The 15,240-nt window shown below is 52.1% G+C and overlaps 1 protein-coding gene across 1 annotated transcript; it reads right to left on the reverse strand.

The window, feature by feature from the left end:
* LOC135999381 (olfactory receptor 14C36-like) lies at window positions 1–7,367 on the reverse strand. The gene is made up of 3 exons (XM_065652938.1): window positions 7,229–7,367; window positions 1,759–2,703; window positions 1–128 (listed from the first exon to the last, which is right to left on the reverse strand). The coding sequence occupies exons 1-3, from the start codon at window positions 7,365–7,367 to the stop codon at window positions 1–3; spliced, it is 1,212 nt and encodes a 403-aa protein (XP_065509010.1).
* Between the last annotated feature and the right edge of the window lie 7,873 nt (window positions 7,368–15,240).

The raw sequence follows: 15,240 nt of genomic DNA on the forward strand, positions 1-15,240 counted from the left end.
TTACTCTATCCCAGGTAGAACAATCCAGCACTTGGACTTGTTCAATTTCATGCCGAGTGCTGGGTCCTGCAGTTGGCTCACAATAACTCCATGCAACACTACAGGCTCAGGGAAGAGCGGCAGGTAATCTGCCAAACAGAAAAGGATCAGGGGATTTTGATGGACAGTGACTGAACATGAGCCAGCATGTGCCCAGGCGGCCAAGAAGGCCAGCAGCATCCTGGCATGCATCAAGAATAGCATGGCCAGCAGGACCAGGCAAGTGATCATCCCTCTGTTCTTGGCACTGGTGAGGCCGCACCTTGAATGCTATGTTCAGTTTTGGGCCCCTCCCTACAAGAAAGACCTTGAGGTGCTGGAGTGAGTTCAGAGAAGGGCAACAAGGCTGGTGAGGGGTCTGGAGAGCAAGTCGGATGGGGAGCAGTTGAGGGAGCTGGGGCTGTTTAGCCTGGAGAAAAGAAGGCTGAGGGGAGACCTTTTCGCTGTCTACAACTACCTGAAATGAGGTTGTCGCATGGAGGGTGTCGGTCTGTTCTCCCATGTGGCAAGTGGTAGAAGGAGAAGAAACAGCCCTAAGTGGCACCCGGGAAGATTCAGTTTGGATATTAGGAAAGATTTCTTCATGGAAGAGTTTGTGAGGCATTGGAACAGGCTGCCCAAGTATTGTTTGAGTCACCATCCCTGGACGTTATTAAAAGACATATAGATGAGGTTCTTAGGGACATGGTTTAGTGCCAGAGTTGGGTTAACGGTTGGACTCAATGATCTGGAGGGTTTCTTCCAACCTAAATGATTCTATGATCTCATTGGGATGAGAAACATGGTGGGGCAGCTCACCCAGATGGAGTACTGATATGGATGGATGGATGGATGGATGGATGGATGGATGGATGCATGGATGGATTGGGACAGAGAGGAGGATCAGCCTCTTTATCAGCCCAAGGGCTGGGGCCAGCCATGGCATGATGGAAGCAAGGCCAGTCCCCCTTTGTCCCCTGCTCTTGTTTCCAAGAGATCCTTTACACCCATTGCTGGCAGCCCTCCTGTGCCAGCCCCTCTCACCAGCACAAGACTCCTGGCCCAGGAGCTCTTCATGCTGCTCCTGTTACTGCAGTGACAGAGCAGCCTACCCTGAGCTGGGGAATGCAGAAATAGGTTTCCGTGCGTCATTTATTCCCCTGTTGAAGCACAGAGCACTGGGAGCAGGCTGTGGTGCCTGAAAACCACAGCGAGACAGTCCAAGGCAGATCACTGAAGGTCCTTCACCATCTCCAGGAACACTGGGCACCCACAGATGAACACTCAAAGCAGCACCGTGACGTAACATGTTGCCCCGTGTACTCCCCTGAGCCCATGAAAAACCCAAGCACAGCAGCATGGCCTTGTGAGGGAAATGTATTCAGGCTGACCACAGCTTTGGAAGAAGAGCCTAAGCTCCAAATACAGAAACTGAGGAAATCCCCTTTTACAGGATGTTTCAAAAAGATGGCCCCAATTTCAGAGATACAGTGATTTCAAAATGGGTCCATTCTTTTGAAGCACCCTGTATTACAGAGATGTGACACAGGACACCAGCTGTACCAGGGTCCCAGAAACAGGTAGACAGGCCTCTCAGTCATGGCTCTGGAGAAGTGCCATGGGTGAGGAAATTCCTTGACAAACATGGTTATCACAGATAAAATGCTCAATGCCCAGGAGGTTCCTGAGATGAATTGGAAATCACTTCTGAAGAGACATGGGTAACTTATTGCTGCTGACAGAAAAATGATTGAATCAGCTTCTTCAGCGCCACTTTCAGCTCCTGGTTCCTCATGCTGTAGATGAGGGGGTTCACTGCTGGAGGCACCACTGAGTACAGAACAGACACCACCAGGTCCAGGCTTGGGGAGGAGATGGAAGGGGGCTTCAGGTGGGCAATCATAACAGTGCTGACAAACAGGGAGACCACGGCCAGGTGAGGGAGGCAGGTGGCAAAGGCTTTGTGCCGTCCCTGCTCAGAGGGGATCCTCAGCACGGCCCTGAAGATCTGCACATAGGACACCACGATGAACACAAAACACCCAAATCCTAAACAGACACTAACCCAAATAAGCCCAGCTTCCCTGAAGTAGGTGTGTGAGCAGGAGAGCTTGAGGATCTGGGGGATTTCACAGAAGAACTGGTCCAGGGCATTGCCCTTGCAGAGTGGCAGTGAAAATGTATTGGCCGTGTGCAGCAGAGCATAGAGAAACCCACTGGCCCAGGCAGCTGCTGCCATGTGGACACAAGCTCTGCTGCCCAGGAGGGTCCCGTAGTGCAGGGGTTTGCAGATGGCAACGTAGCGGTCATAGGACATGATAGTGAGAAGAAAATACTCTGCACCAAACAAGAAAAATACACAGAAGACCTGGGCAGCACATCCTGCAAAGGAAATGACCCAGGTATCCCAGAGAGAGTTCACCAGGGATTTGGGGACAGTGATGGAGATGGAGCCCAGGTCGAGAAGGGCGAGGTTGAGCAGGAAGAAGTACATGGGGGTGTGGAGGTGCTGGTCACAGGCTATGGTGGTGATGATGAGGCCGTTGCCCAGGAGGGCAGCCAGGTAGATGCCCAGGAAGAGCCAGAAGTGCAAGAGCTGCAGCTCCCGTGTGTCTGGGAACGCCAGGAGGAGGAACTGGGTGATGGAGCTGCTGTTGGACATTTGCTGCCTGTGGGCATGAGGACCTGCGCAAGGAGGTAAAGACAGTGACGGTTTAGATAAGAAAAACCAAAACCATTTCCCACAGACCCTCTCACAAAGAGACCCTTTTCTTTTTCCAGGAGAACATCCTGGCTGGAGCCCTGGTCGGTGCTTGATGAGTGTGCAATGAAGAGCAGGGTCTCTGCCCAGGGGCTCTTGAGGAGTCAGCCTGACCCTGTGTGATGGGTGGGGCAGGGGCCAGTCCTGGGGTTCAGCTTTGTCAGATGGAACCGCTGCTGCTGCAGAAGGGACTGTCAGCATCTGTACCCGCAGGGCTGAGAAACTGAGTTTGAGAGGTTTGGCGTTTCTACAGCTCCTTCTGCCCTCCCACCCTGGGGAGTGTTGTTGGGTGTCAGAAACCCTCAGCATTTCTGCTGCACTCAGGGAGAACAGAGCGAGTCCTGCGAGACCAGAGGATGCCTGTGGGTCAGTGCAGAGTGAGGGCAGCTGCTCTGTCCCTCTGTCTTGCTCCAGCTGCCCTGGGCTGGCACCTTTCTGAGATGGAGGCTGATCACACTGCCATGTTACCCTGAAAAGCCACCAGGCACTGCTGAGAGCAGAGGGATCCACCTCGGACCATGACATGTCTCACCCTCTCCTAATGTCTCAACGCCCCAAATTATAGCCCAGAAACTGCTCATCTCACAAACCCAACAGCATTTTCTCTGTCAGAGCAGCTCCGCATTTCTCCGTGGGGCTTTCGGATAACACAAGGATGCTGTAGTACAGGTTTGCATCCTGGAGGGTAGTTCAGAGCATCTATGTAAACTCCCAGGAGATATCCAAGGGTCCTAATGAGGGCATTTGATTCAGGGAGACTCAGGACATTCCCCAGCCCCACACACTGCATTGCCCACAGCCCCACAGCTCAGAGCAAAGCTGGGACACGTGTTCCCATGGACACAGCTGCAGGAAAGGACCCACAAGATCAGGCTGTGACTCTGCAGCTGAAACTCCCATCCCCAGAGAGCCTGACAGCAAGAGCCAGATCACAACAGCAGTGACCCAGAGCAGTGGAGCAAGAAGGAAACTGCGGTGAGGGTGGGTGTGAGAGAGGCCAGGGCAGAGGCAGCCGGGCACTCAGACAGCGTCACCCTTCCCCAGCTGTGCAGCCACCTCCCACACACCAGCATTGCCGGGCAGCTGCTCTCAGCCCCTGTGATCTGCAGAGGGAACTGGAGCTCTGGCTGCACAGGAGCTGCTTCATGCCTTGGAGCCCCCGGCCCTGAGGGCAGAGGCTTTGCTGGGTGGGAGAGGAGGCGAGGGGGCTGCTCACAGGAGGCATCTGCACTGCAGGGGATCATACGGAGTTTTCTCTATTATCCCTCCCATAACAATTCTCGGCTCAGTTTCCTCTCATTTCTGATCATTTCCCTTCTGCCTGGACATTCTCCCCCTGGGAGGTGTTTCCCTGTCCATGTCTTTTCCCTGTCAGCGCTCACAGACCATCCCACCCTCTGTGCCCTCACCCCGGGCCCTACAGATCCTGCCTGTTCACAGGGCACTGCCTGCGGGCATCTTCCTGTTTGCAGGCTGGAAAACAGGACAGGTCAGACTAAGGCTGATGGGTTCAGCAGATGTGATGCTGGTGCTGTGCAGAGGCAGAGCAGCAGCTGAAGGGATGTTATGAGGCTTCTGGCAGACATACCGATCACTTAAAGTTGCAGTTCAGGAGTCTCAGTTGCTTTTTTAAGCAAGAGGGCTCATTTTCCTTCTCTCTTTTCCTGTACCCCTCACCGCTTCGGATAGGAAACTGAAAAGAAAGGCTCAGAAAAGCTCCCTATCTGTCTGGTAATCCTTGCATTGATCTTCTCTTTGAGGCATTCACTTGGAAAAATCCTGGGGGTGATCTGGAGCTGTGTCCAGCCCTGACCCACGCAGCATCCACTCCACAGCAGAAGCACCTTTCCTGCCCTGATAGGGGTGGCTCCTTCCTCCCACAGCTTCTCCCCACAGCACCGTCGGGATCTCCCCGGGCAGGCTGAGCGCTGACCCTGGCAGGCGGCAGAGTCCCTGCCCCGGCACAACCCTGGGGTGCAGGGACCCTGCTCTGCAGGACAGCCCTGGGCACCCCTGGCTGCTCACCCACCTTCACAGCTGTTCAAAATTGCCTGACAAGAGCCCCCTCCTTACAGATCCCTCAAGCTGTGCCTGTGCTAACTTGAGGAGATGCCTCCAGGAGCTACAGCTGCATTGCCCTGCACCCAGAGACTTACCATGGCAAGGGCTGCAAAGGTTTCTGCTCCAGTGAGCTCTCAGTCATCCTCCCCATCCTGACCACCTTTCATCTCTCTCTGCCTCGCTCGTCTCCCTGAGATCCCCAGGCAGAGCCCTCAGCCCTGCTGCGCTTTGCAGAGGAGCTGCTCCTGGGCAGAGCTGTCTCTCTGCAGCGCTGCCGCTTGCCATGAGCTCCCTCTGTCCCAGGAGCCCAGCCCAGCTCAGCAGCACAGGAGCAGCCCCAGGCGCTTTAATGACCGCTCTGGCAGGTTTTCTGCTGAGTCCATGAACATCAGACCGTTAGAGGCAATTGAGGAAACCTCTCAAGAAGTCCAAGTCAGATTCAAACTCCAAAGTTTCTTGTAACGTTAATGTGTCCCACTGAGGAACATTACTGAGAAAATGACGCCAGAGTCTGGTTAGAGAAGAAAACTGGAGGCAGAGATTACAGGTCAGGACAAGCAAAGTGAAGTCTCTCTGATGATCAGTAAACCTGGATGTGTTTCATTAATCAAAGGGCCAAGCCCTGACCCCCAACCCTGGGAAGGAAGATCCTGTCCCTCCCACGTTGCCCAGGGCCCTTCCTGGGACAGTGTGATGTGGGGCTGTGCAAGGCCAAGGGCAGGACTATGGTCCCACACCTCCCAGGTTCCTGGCTGGGGACAAGGAGGCCATGAGGCCCCTGTGCTGTAAGGACAAGGTGTCTCCTCACAGGCATCAGAGCTGGAGACAACAGCCATAGCCAGGGGGAGAAGAAGCTCCAGCTGTTAGTGTTTACATGCAGACGGTTTATCCTGATGAGAGCGTCTATCCCAAGATAACATCATGAGGAGTTACAGGACACTACGAATATCACCTGCAGGAGAAACTTTGCGGTCTTGGGGGGCTAGTGCTCGTAATGCCAGAGGTCTGGACTTAGAGGGGAAGTTTCCCTTCATGTGGGAGAACATCAGGAATGCGTGGAGCTCTGCCTGGGGACAGAGAATATCAGCTGAAAGTTGAGGACTCAGCGTGAGAGGGCAGAACAACATGGACAATGTTGTGGTGGGTAGACATCAGCTACTGATTCACTGATGCGGAAGAGGAATTAGATGAGGCCTCCTTCAGACAAATGAAGAAGCCTCGTATTTCCAGGGCCGTGTCCTCGTGGCAGACCTAAGATATCCCAATAGCTGCAAGGTACCAGCCATGCAGGAGGGTTTTGGAGCTCATTGACAACATCTTCCTGACACGGGTGACTGAGGAGTCAGTGAGGTGAGGTGCCCTGTGGGACTTCACACTTACAAACCAGAAAGGGTTGGTCAGGGTTGGAACAGTCAGGGCTGGGAAAGTGGAGTTGAGGCTCCTGGAAGATGCTAACAAGGCAAAGAGCAGGATTTCAGGACAGCAGGCTTTGGCCTGCTGAGGGACCTGCTTGGGTCCTATGGGATATGACCTTGGTGTCTGTAGCATTTTTCTGAGGAGGATTTTCTGAAAGAAAAAGGACATGATTTGTTTGTTCAAAGCTATGGACAAGCTGGAACTTGACTAGGGGGTAGGAATACAAGCTTTAGACTGTACAAAGGTCCTGAGTTATCACAGGACAGTAAAGAGCTTAGTAGAAGTAAACAAGAACTGGCAAGAACGGCGTTATCAGCAGAAGAAGAGCATTATCAGCACAGCGGGGGTGGGATGCATAACTATTGTAAAGTAACCAGTTAACATGTAACCTTTTGCATAAGCATTGTCTAAAAGGGTATAAATAGATTGCTTAAACTAACAGTAAACAACTTCGACATTATACTCATATTGAGCCTGTGTCTTTGTCCGCCTCGATTCGTCGCCGGACTCAAAGAGACTCACCGTGCACTTTACCCTTCGTTCTCTACATTTTTCCTCTCACATTTCCTCCCTCCTCTCTCCTACCTGCTGTTGTGCAGCGTTTTTTACCCTTTCTCAAATACAATATCACAGAGGTGCTGTCAGCATCCCTGAGTGGCTCAGGTTTGGCAAGGAGTGGGTCCATCTTGGAGCCAGCTCATATCGGCTCTGTCTGACATCAAACTCCTGTTGTCTTCTCAGAGAGGTGACAACTGTAGCACACCCACACTCACCCCCAGTTCCAAGACTTTGCCATGTAAACCCAACACAGGGTGATAATGTCTTAGATGTTACAAACTACTTGATCATGGAGAAGAAATGGAAAAGATCTTCTGTCAGCAACCTGAGGAAGTCTCCAGTCAATGAGCAGGTTCCTATGGGGAACTGTCATTGCCCTGACATTCACTGGCCAGCAAAGCGGCAGGTGCCAACGGTCCAGAGGATCTTGGGCCAACTTCTTAACGTGGCTGCCTGGTGGGCCAACAAGCGTGATGCTCACATGGATCTGGAACTGGGAGACAAAGAAGAGCTGGTGAGGGATGTGAACATCAGTGTCCACCTTGGCTGTCATGACCAGGCAAGAGTGGGATTCCAGGCACCAGAGGGGAGGGAGGAAGGCCAGCAGCAGAGCGCAGGCTGGTGGGCTCCAGAGGAGAAGACTTTGACATGCTGGGAGACGGCGGCCAATAAAGGTGGTGACATGGAAGTAGGTCTGAAGGGTGAAGGAGCTCAGGAAACCTGAGAAGCTTTACAGGACAGCCTGCTCCAGGCACAAGAATGATCTCTCCAAGTACCCATGAAAAGAAGACTTTATGTCATGAGGCTGCTTGTCTGAACGGACAGAGCTCCATGGCAAAAAGGCAGCACATGGGAGGTGGAAGCAGGTCAAGCTGTAAAGGAGGAATTTAGAATCCTTGTCCATGGATGTGGGGATGATGCCAAAGCTGCCCTGGACTTGATACCTGCAGGGGAGGCTGAGGGCAGCAAGATGAGCTGACGTTGCTTCCTTACAGTAAAAGAATAGACAGGGCGAACGTGCGCCTGCTGCTGAACTTCATAAGAGTAGAATCAGACAGGACCGATGTACTTCATGGCTTCTTTGCCTCCATCTCCACCAGCAAGGTCTCCTGGGACTTTGTTCCTGAAAGCAGGAGTCTGGAGAACAGCCAGGAGTGGATGGGGGTCCAGTCAGGGGTTACCTGAGCAAACTCAGACATCATTACAGAAAAGGAGATGGGTCACTTGACCAGCTCCCTGAACACAAGTATCGCTGTGCTGTGGCACCTGAGATTCCCAGGAACTCCCACCTCTGGGTCCAGAGTTGTGTGATTCCTCTTGAGGTGTCCTATCCTGTCTCCTCACTCAAGTGGTGCTTTAGGCACCCACTTTTCTGACACATTCAGTCTTTATCAGGAGATTCACTAGATCCATATTGGAGATTGTTGATACCAGCTCTTCTGGAAATGAGGGCATTGGGTGGGGGAAGGAAATATAAGAAATTTGTCTTTATTACTATTTATTATGGAAATGCTCACTGTTTGGCTACAGTTCTGAAATCTCTCTAATCATCCACACCAAACTTGAAGCCTTTAGGCAAGTGCTGCAGAGAGCCTTGACTTATAAACTCATTGGCTGTTAATGAGCCCTCTGCTGCCATGATCCTGAGCTGCAGCTACTGAAAGAATGAACAAACCTCTAATGAAGTGAAAGGCAGAAGCAAACCCCAAGTTTCTGAGGGTGTTTGGGACCCCACGAGGGGCCATCGCGGACACAAGCAGTCCCTGTCCCTGGAGGCTGCTGAAGGAAAAGCCTGGAGACGATGGTCAGAGGTGGTAAAGGTGATGTGGAGGTGGCTCTGGTGCCCTGTCAGCCCTTCATGGTTGTTTAGCATCAGAATGGCCAAGCCCTGACCCCCAGGGCCTGGCAAAGGAGACCCTTTCAGTCAAATGTTTCTCAAGGCTCTGCCTGTGGTCACTGGGAGGGTATTTGTGGTTTGGGTGTGGCTTTGGTGCCAAGTGCTGTTGCTTTAACCACAGGGCTCTAGTTTTCTGAGGGTTTGGCAATGCCTATGAGGTTCCCCAAGCCCATGCAGCTTCTTTCATAGACCTGCAATGGTCACCAATCACCTGAGCTGTCCCGGTCCCAAACTTGCTTGAATCTGCTCTTTGGATCCATGGGCCAGCACTGAAAGCACACGTTCCTTCTTCTGCTGCCCGAAAATAAAAAAGAAAAATCAATCTATTCCACATTAGCACAATCAGCCAATGGTCTTTAGGTCTTCTTCTTTAACACGTTGACTACTACGCATAGACCCGTGTCTTCCTGCACTCCCATGTGTCTCACAAACCTTTCACTCTTGTCCTCCAGTAATGGGCCAACACTCCAGGAGGCTGGTGCTTCCTCCGGGCTCATGGATGATTCCTGAGGACCATCCAAGCATGGGCAGTGTAAGAGAGAAGCAGAGCAAGGTCAGCTCATGGGCCATGCCTGAGCACAGCCCCCCCAGCAGCAGCCATTCCCATCTCCCAGGCACAGCCATGCCCACAGCATGCAAATGTCACTGCCATATATGACTAGTCCAAGAGAAGCCTGCCTTCTTTCCAGGATCCCCCAAAGTCTTTCTCCTATTCCTCCTCCCCCCGCAGACATCAGCCACATCCCACTTGCAGGCTCAGACATGGTCGTAAGGATTTGCTGAAGTCATCAGCCATCACCCTTCTCTACCTCACATTCCCTGACCCTCCCACACCACACATGGCCGCTCACTGCTGCTCAGGGCCTCTCACTCTTCAGAAGAGGCCTTGAGCTTCTTGCTTCTTCCTGGTGCTTATTATCATCTTCCTCCCTCCCTCCAGAGCTCATGGTGAGGTTTCTTGTCCATAACAGCACCTTTATGACCATGTTTTACTAAATGGGGGTCTTTTTGTGAGCATTTGTGCAGAAAGAGTAGTGAGAGGAAAGCGCCTAATACATAAAAACTGATGCCGAGTGAAATGCCATGAAGACCTGAGGAGTTACTCCCATTGCTGTGTCTCTCCTGGAAGGAGTCTGTCCCAAGAAGGGCATCCAGCTTCTGCCACTCCCTGGAGAGGCACATGAGCAGTGTCCGTGCACCTGGGGAGGAACAGGGTGATTTTTGCCAGACCACCCTTCATCTGAACCACTTAGATATGTACTTACGGATGGGGTGTCGTGCCTTATACTGCAAATACCTATTGGATTGGCACTGCCAGTGCGGCTACCACAGATGCAGACTGCTGTGTTACAGATATTTACTGGTTTAAATACTGACACTCTCAGAGAAATTATACAAACACTTGAATGATTATTGATGCCTCTTAACATGATTATCCACAGAAGGCCCAGCAGCTTTGCATCTCAAGAAATGGGATGCCAGAGGCCAAGGGCAGGATGGCTTGGGCTCTGTCCTGGCATCTGGAAAATGAAGTGTGCGCCCATCTCCCAACACCCGCCCTGCCCAGTGAAGGGTGTGAGAAACTCTGAAGTCACAGCCATGAGAGGTATCTTATGTGTAACTGCAGACAGTGTTGTCCTGCCAGCTCAGGATTGGAGCTTCCATCCCTGAAGGTATTGAAAAGATGTGTAAACATGGTGCTTAAGGATATGGTGTAATGGGTGGGCTTGGCAGTGTTGTATTTACCACTGGACTTCAGGACCTTAAGGGTCTTTTCCAACCTAATTTATGATTTGAGATAAAACCATTTCAATTCCCATCACCTCCAGCTTCCCCCGAGGTCGGCTGCTGTGTGGCACCACTCACCTGGCTCTCCAGGCAGGTTGGGCACTGGTTTGGTGCCTGCATTGGGAGTTTTCCCCTTTCTGGGGTAAAAGACCTTCAATGAGAGACAGTTGTAGAGATTTGGGTTGCAGAGATTTGAAGCAGTCCTTACAAAGTCTGAGCAGGCTCAGTTTTGGAGCCATGGAAAAATAGAGACAATCTCAAGGATGTTTTTGAAAAGTGGTACAATCACTAATAAGAATAACAGGGAGTTCCTTATTCCTGATGATGATGAACTAAAGTTTTTTAATTCCATTCCTATCAGTCATTCTTGCTTCTTAAGACAGCTGCTACATCTCAGTAGCTAACCTCTTGCATGGAGTTCTTTTTAAGAGCTTTTTCTCTCACTTCTACCAGATTTATAATTTAAAAAGTACTTCCTAGGACAGAATTGCTCTTAAATCACCCCTCTTTCATAATTTTTCCTCCTTTTTTTCTGGTGTGAGGGGAGGTGACATAGGGCAGATTACTTCTTTTTTGACCAAAGAAGGCCAAGGAACAGATCCCAGGTCAGTGCAAAGGCAGAAAGGCATCCAGAATGTTTATGTGGTGTGCACTGACACACACCGTCACCTGCATTTCCAGTCTCTGAAGTTCCAATGGTGCAGCAGAGTCTGGAGTTCTGAGCTCCCTTCATCTGCCCTTCGTGACACATGTAAAAAGAAACTACCCCAGCCAAAAGTTGGTTTTGATTCTCTTCACAGCCTGAAGCACCACATGGGTCAGGAGACAAGCCAGGATACTCAAGAAGGACTCACATGCTCTGCACTTAAATTTCAGGTGTTCCCGAGAATCTCAGCAGACAAGTCGTGCCGATTCCTGGGTGCAAGGAGCTGGTCAAGAGCCTCGTCTCCATTTCTGTAGCGATGGCTTTGCTGCCTGGCTGGTGTGCAGACTCTGTACATGGATGCTGAAACCTGTTGAGCAACCTACTCTGAAAGGATCAACAAGGTGGGCATGAGGACAGCAAAACAGAAGAACTTGGGTGGGGGCAAATGAAAAGGGATGCACAAGATGTGGTCAGGGCTGTTTGGGGGCAGTTGTAAAGCAGCCCTGCACCTCATGTGAATTATTCCTGTGGCCAGGGAGAACTTGAAAGCTGTCTCTAAATTGAAAACATGAAGGGGATCAAAGGACAGCATCATTCAGGCTGGATGGGACCTCGGGACGTGTCTTGACCAACCTCCCGCTCAAAGCAGGGTCAGACCAGATAACTCAGGGCTTTATCCAAACACATCTTGGACACTTTCTGGGGTAGAGTGGATGCGCACCCCTGGGAAACAGCTTCCAGGGCTTGACTGTCCTCAGGATTGGAAAGTTTCTCCCTTTCTATAGCACCTTTCCAAGCCCAACCATCCAGATTGGTTTTTACCCATCTACTTACACACTGACACAGATCATAATAGCCTACCTTGGACACAAGAATATTGCAGGGGATGATGCTGAATGCCTTGCTGACTTCAGGTAACAGACCATCAATGTTCTCCCCACGTCCAGCAACCCTGTCCTTTCCTCACAGAAAGCAAAGAGGATGGACAGGCACAACCTGCCCTGGGTAAACCCTGTCACCTTCAGACACCCAGAAATGGGGTCCCAGTGAACATGTTCTGGGGCACAGCCCTTAGTTCCCCCGCTCACCCATTGGCCATTTTGAAAAGTGCACACAATGTGTGAGAGCTGCCAGTGGTCAGGGAGTCCCCACAGTCTCCATGAGCTTTCCAAGAAGGTGGAGAGTGGCCTCACTGTGACATGGTCCTGCTGTCTCAGCTCCTGGGATGCTGCCCCTCCTGTCCCATAGACTGGAAAGGATTGTGTTGGTTCCAGTGACCCCTGGCTTGATCCCCATCCACTGCTGGTTGTTCTGCCTCCAGCCACAGAGGCCTGGGAGAGCTTGCTGGTGAAGATGGAGGACCAGAAACACAGAGAATATCACTTCTTTCCCTTACTAAATTAATCAGTACCCACACGGTGTCTTTGTTTCTCCTTTAACTGTTCCTGCAGTAGTAACAGCTCATTATAGGGCTCTTGAATTGCCTTACAGGTCTAGACTGAGTTTTGCTCTGGCCTGTTGCTGTGCTTGGAGGCTTCTGTCCTTGCAGACCAGATGAACTAACTTCTGCCACCCTGCCTTGGCAGTTTATTCCATCCGTGTCACAGCTCTGTCTGCAACACTGACAGCTCCAGCTCAGCCAGTCAGGTCCCTGGCTGAGGCCATTGCCTCACATCTGGGCTGAACCACCCCAGCTGTGGCACCAGGAAACCTCTGACCTGCCCCATGGAAACCTGGTACCAAGTGTCCAAGAGCCCATGTGTTCAAATTCATTCCGGTGAACATATTCCTCCCCCAGTTTGCAGAAATTAGATCCTTTGCTGTAACCTTTCTGGTGTTCTGTCTAATAATGGGACAAGAAAAGCTGATTCTCATACCAATTTATTTTCTAATAGGAAGAATAAAATGCTGTCAAGAAGTGTCTCTGCAGAGGAGAGAGACTACATCAGTGAGTACTTCAGGCTGTTTGAAAGGATGTGCCCCTGGAGCCCCAGGGACAGCTGGAGGGAGCCCAGAGGGGACAGAGGAAGGGACATCATGGGCTGCTCCTGTGCTGCTGAGCTGGGCTGGGCTCCTGGGACAGAGGGAGCTCATAGCAAACGGCAGCGCTGCAGAGAGACAGCTCTGCCCAGGAGCAGCTCCTCTGCAAAGCGCAGCAGGGCTGAGGGCTCTGCCTGCAGCACCGAGGGGAGAGGAGCCAGGGAGAGAGGGGAAATGCAGTCTGGGGTGGGAGGATGCTGAGAGATCACTTGAAGGGAAATCTTCACAGTCCTTAACACGGTAAGTCTCTGGGTGCAGGGTGGTGCAGATGAGGATCCTGCAATTATCTCGCAGAGCTGGCACGTCCCATGGCTGGTGTGGAGGAGAAGGATCTGCTCCTCAGCAGGGATTCCCTGGACGGACAGGGCATGACAGCTGCCTTCTCCCAGCTGCAGGGTGTGAAGCTGGGGAGCACCCAGGGGTGCCCAGGGCTGTCCTGCAGAGCAGGGTCCCTGCACCCCAGGGCTGTGCTGGGGCAGGGACTCTGCCGCCTGCCAGGGTCAGCGCTCAGCCTGCCCGGGGAGATCCCAACAACATTGAGGGGAGAAGCTGTGGGGGGAAGGAGCGACCCTCAGCAGGGCAGGGTCCTTCTGCTGTTGAGAGGGAACTGCGTGGATCAGGGCAGCTCACAGCTCCAGCTCACCCCCAGGACATTTGCAGATGTTCCTTCTGAAGGACACTGAGGAAGCATTTATGTCATAGGGATGATTTTAAGTTTTGAGTTTTTTCCACTCTTGGTTGTCTGGGTGGGCAGTGGGACATGGGAATTTATTTCTCTGCCCTGGAGAAGGTGCTAAGACCCCAGTTCTCGTTAGGACTTGTCAGAGCTTCTCCTGAGCCCCTGCGCACACAGAGCTGCCCCTGGGCAGTGCCCGGTGCCAGGAGGTGTGAGCAGGACAGAGCTGAGCATGGGAGATGGGGTATGTGACACTGACAGGGAGCAGATTCAGGGGCAGAGAAACAGCTCCCAGCAGGGACAGCTCCATGCAGCAGAGACATGGGCAGGGAGAGGGAGCTACGACCAGAAATGCTGGGGAGGGGATTCAGGAAGCCCCCTGCCCTCCCCTGTAGTGCAGACACATTTCCCAGTGCAACCCCCTGGTCTCCTCTCATCCCCAGCAGAGCTTCTGCCCCAAAGCCATGGGGTCCAGGTCACGAGTCTCCACCTCAGCAGCTGGACCTCCAGGTGAAGGGTTTCTGGAACGTGGTACACAAAAAAGGTGCTAAAAGTACTTGCTCTACAATGTCATCATGTGAGTGGCAGCAGCACAGCCAGGTAAGAAGGTTTCACATCACACATGCCCGTCTGCCTTTCTGTCCTTGCTTTATTTTTCAGGAGCACTGCAGTGTTCTTCCCTGTTTCTCCACCTGTCCCTGGTGCTCTGACTCTCTGGACTTGGGGTGGGAATGTGGGTCCATTTCAGTTCTGACACCAACCCAGGGGGTCTTGCCCCAGAGGTGCATTCATGGAAATTAGGTGCCCAAGCTGCATTTTAAGCTGTGATGACCCGTGTTTGTCATTTGGTGGAAAAGGAGAATTACCTGACACATGCCTCCATCAGGGATGAGGTTTTCCATGAGAAATGGCATGGTTATTTTTCTCAGAGAAGTCTCCTCTAACTTGTCACTATATTTTCCTCCTATGACAGGTCCTCATGTTCACAGGCGGAGCAAATGTCCAACAGCAGCTCCATCACCCAGTTCCTCCTCCTGGCGTTCACAGACACACGGGAGCTGCAGCTCTTGCACTTCTGGCTCTTCCTGGGCATCTACCTGGCTGCCCTCCTGGGCAACGGCCTCATCATCACCACCATAGCCTGTGACCAGCACCTCCACACCCCCATGTACTTCTTCCTGCTCAATCTCTCCCTCCTCGACCTGGGCTGCATCTCCACCACTGTCCCCAAATCCATGGCCAATTCCCTCTGGGACACGAGGAACATCTCCTAGACAGGATGTGCTGCCCAACTCTTTTTTTTCTTTTTCTGTGCTACAGCAGAATATTCACTTCTCACCGTCATGTCCTACGACCGCTATGTTGCCATCTGCAAACCC

The sequence above is a fragment of the Caloenas nicobarica genome, chromosome 28 (genome assembly GCF_036013445.1).
Source record: "Caloenas nicobarica isolate bCalNic1 chromosome 28, bCalNic1.hap1, whole genome shotgun sequence".
Lineage (NCBI taxonomy): Eukaryota > Metazoa > Chordata > Aves > Columbiformes > Columbidae > Caloenas > Caloenas nicobarica.

What these genes read in the sequence shown, in the direction of transcription:
- LOC135999381 (XM_065652938.1), bottom strand. Translation starts at nt 7,367, where the DNA reads ATGACAGCCAAGGTGGACACTGATGTTCACATCCCTCACCAGCTCTTC. An exon ending in GGCCCAAGATCCTCTGGACC is followed by an intron (nt 2,704 to 7,228) that starts GTTGGCACCTGC and finishes CTCCTTGCGCAG; the next exon opens with GTCCTCATGCCCACAGGCAG. An exon ending in GCTGATTCAATCATTTTTCT is followed by an intron (nt 129 to 1,758) that starts GTCAGCAGCAAT and finishes TCTGTTTGGCAG; the next exon opens with ATTACCTGCCGCTCTTCCCT.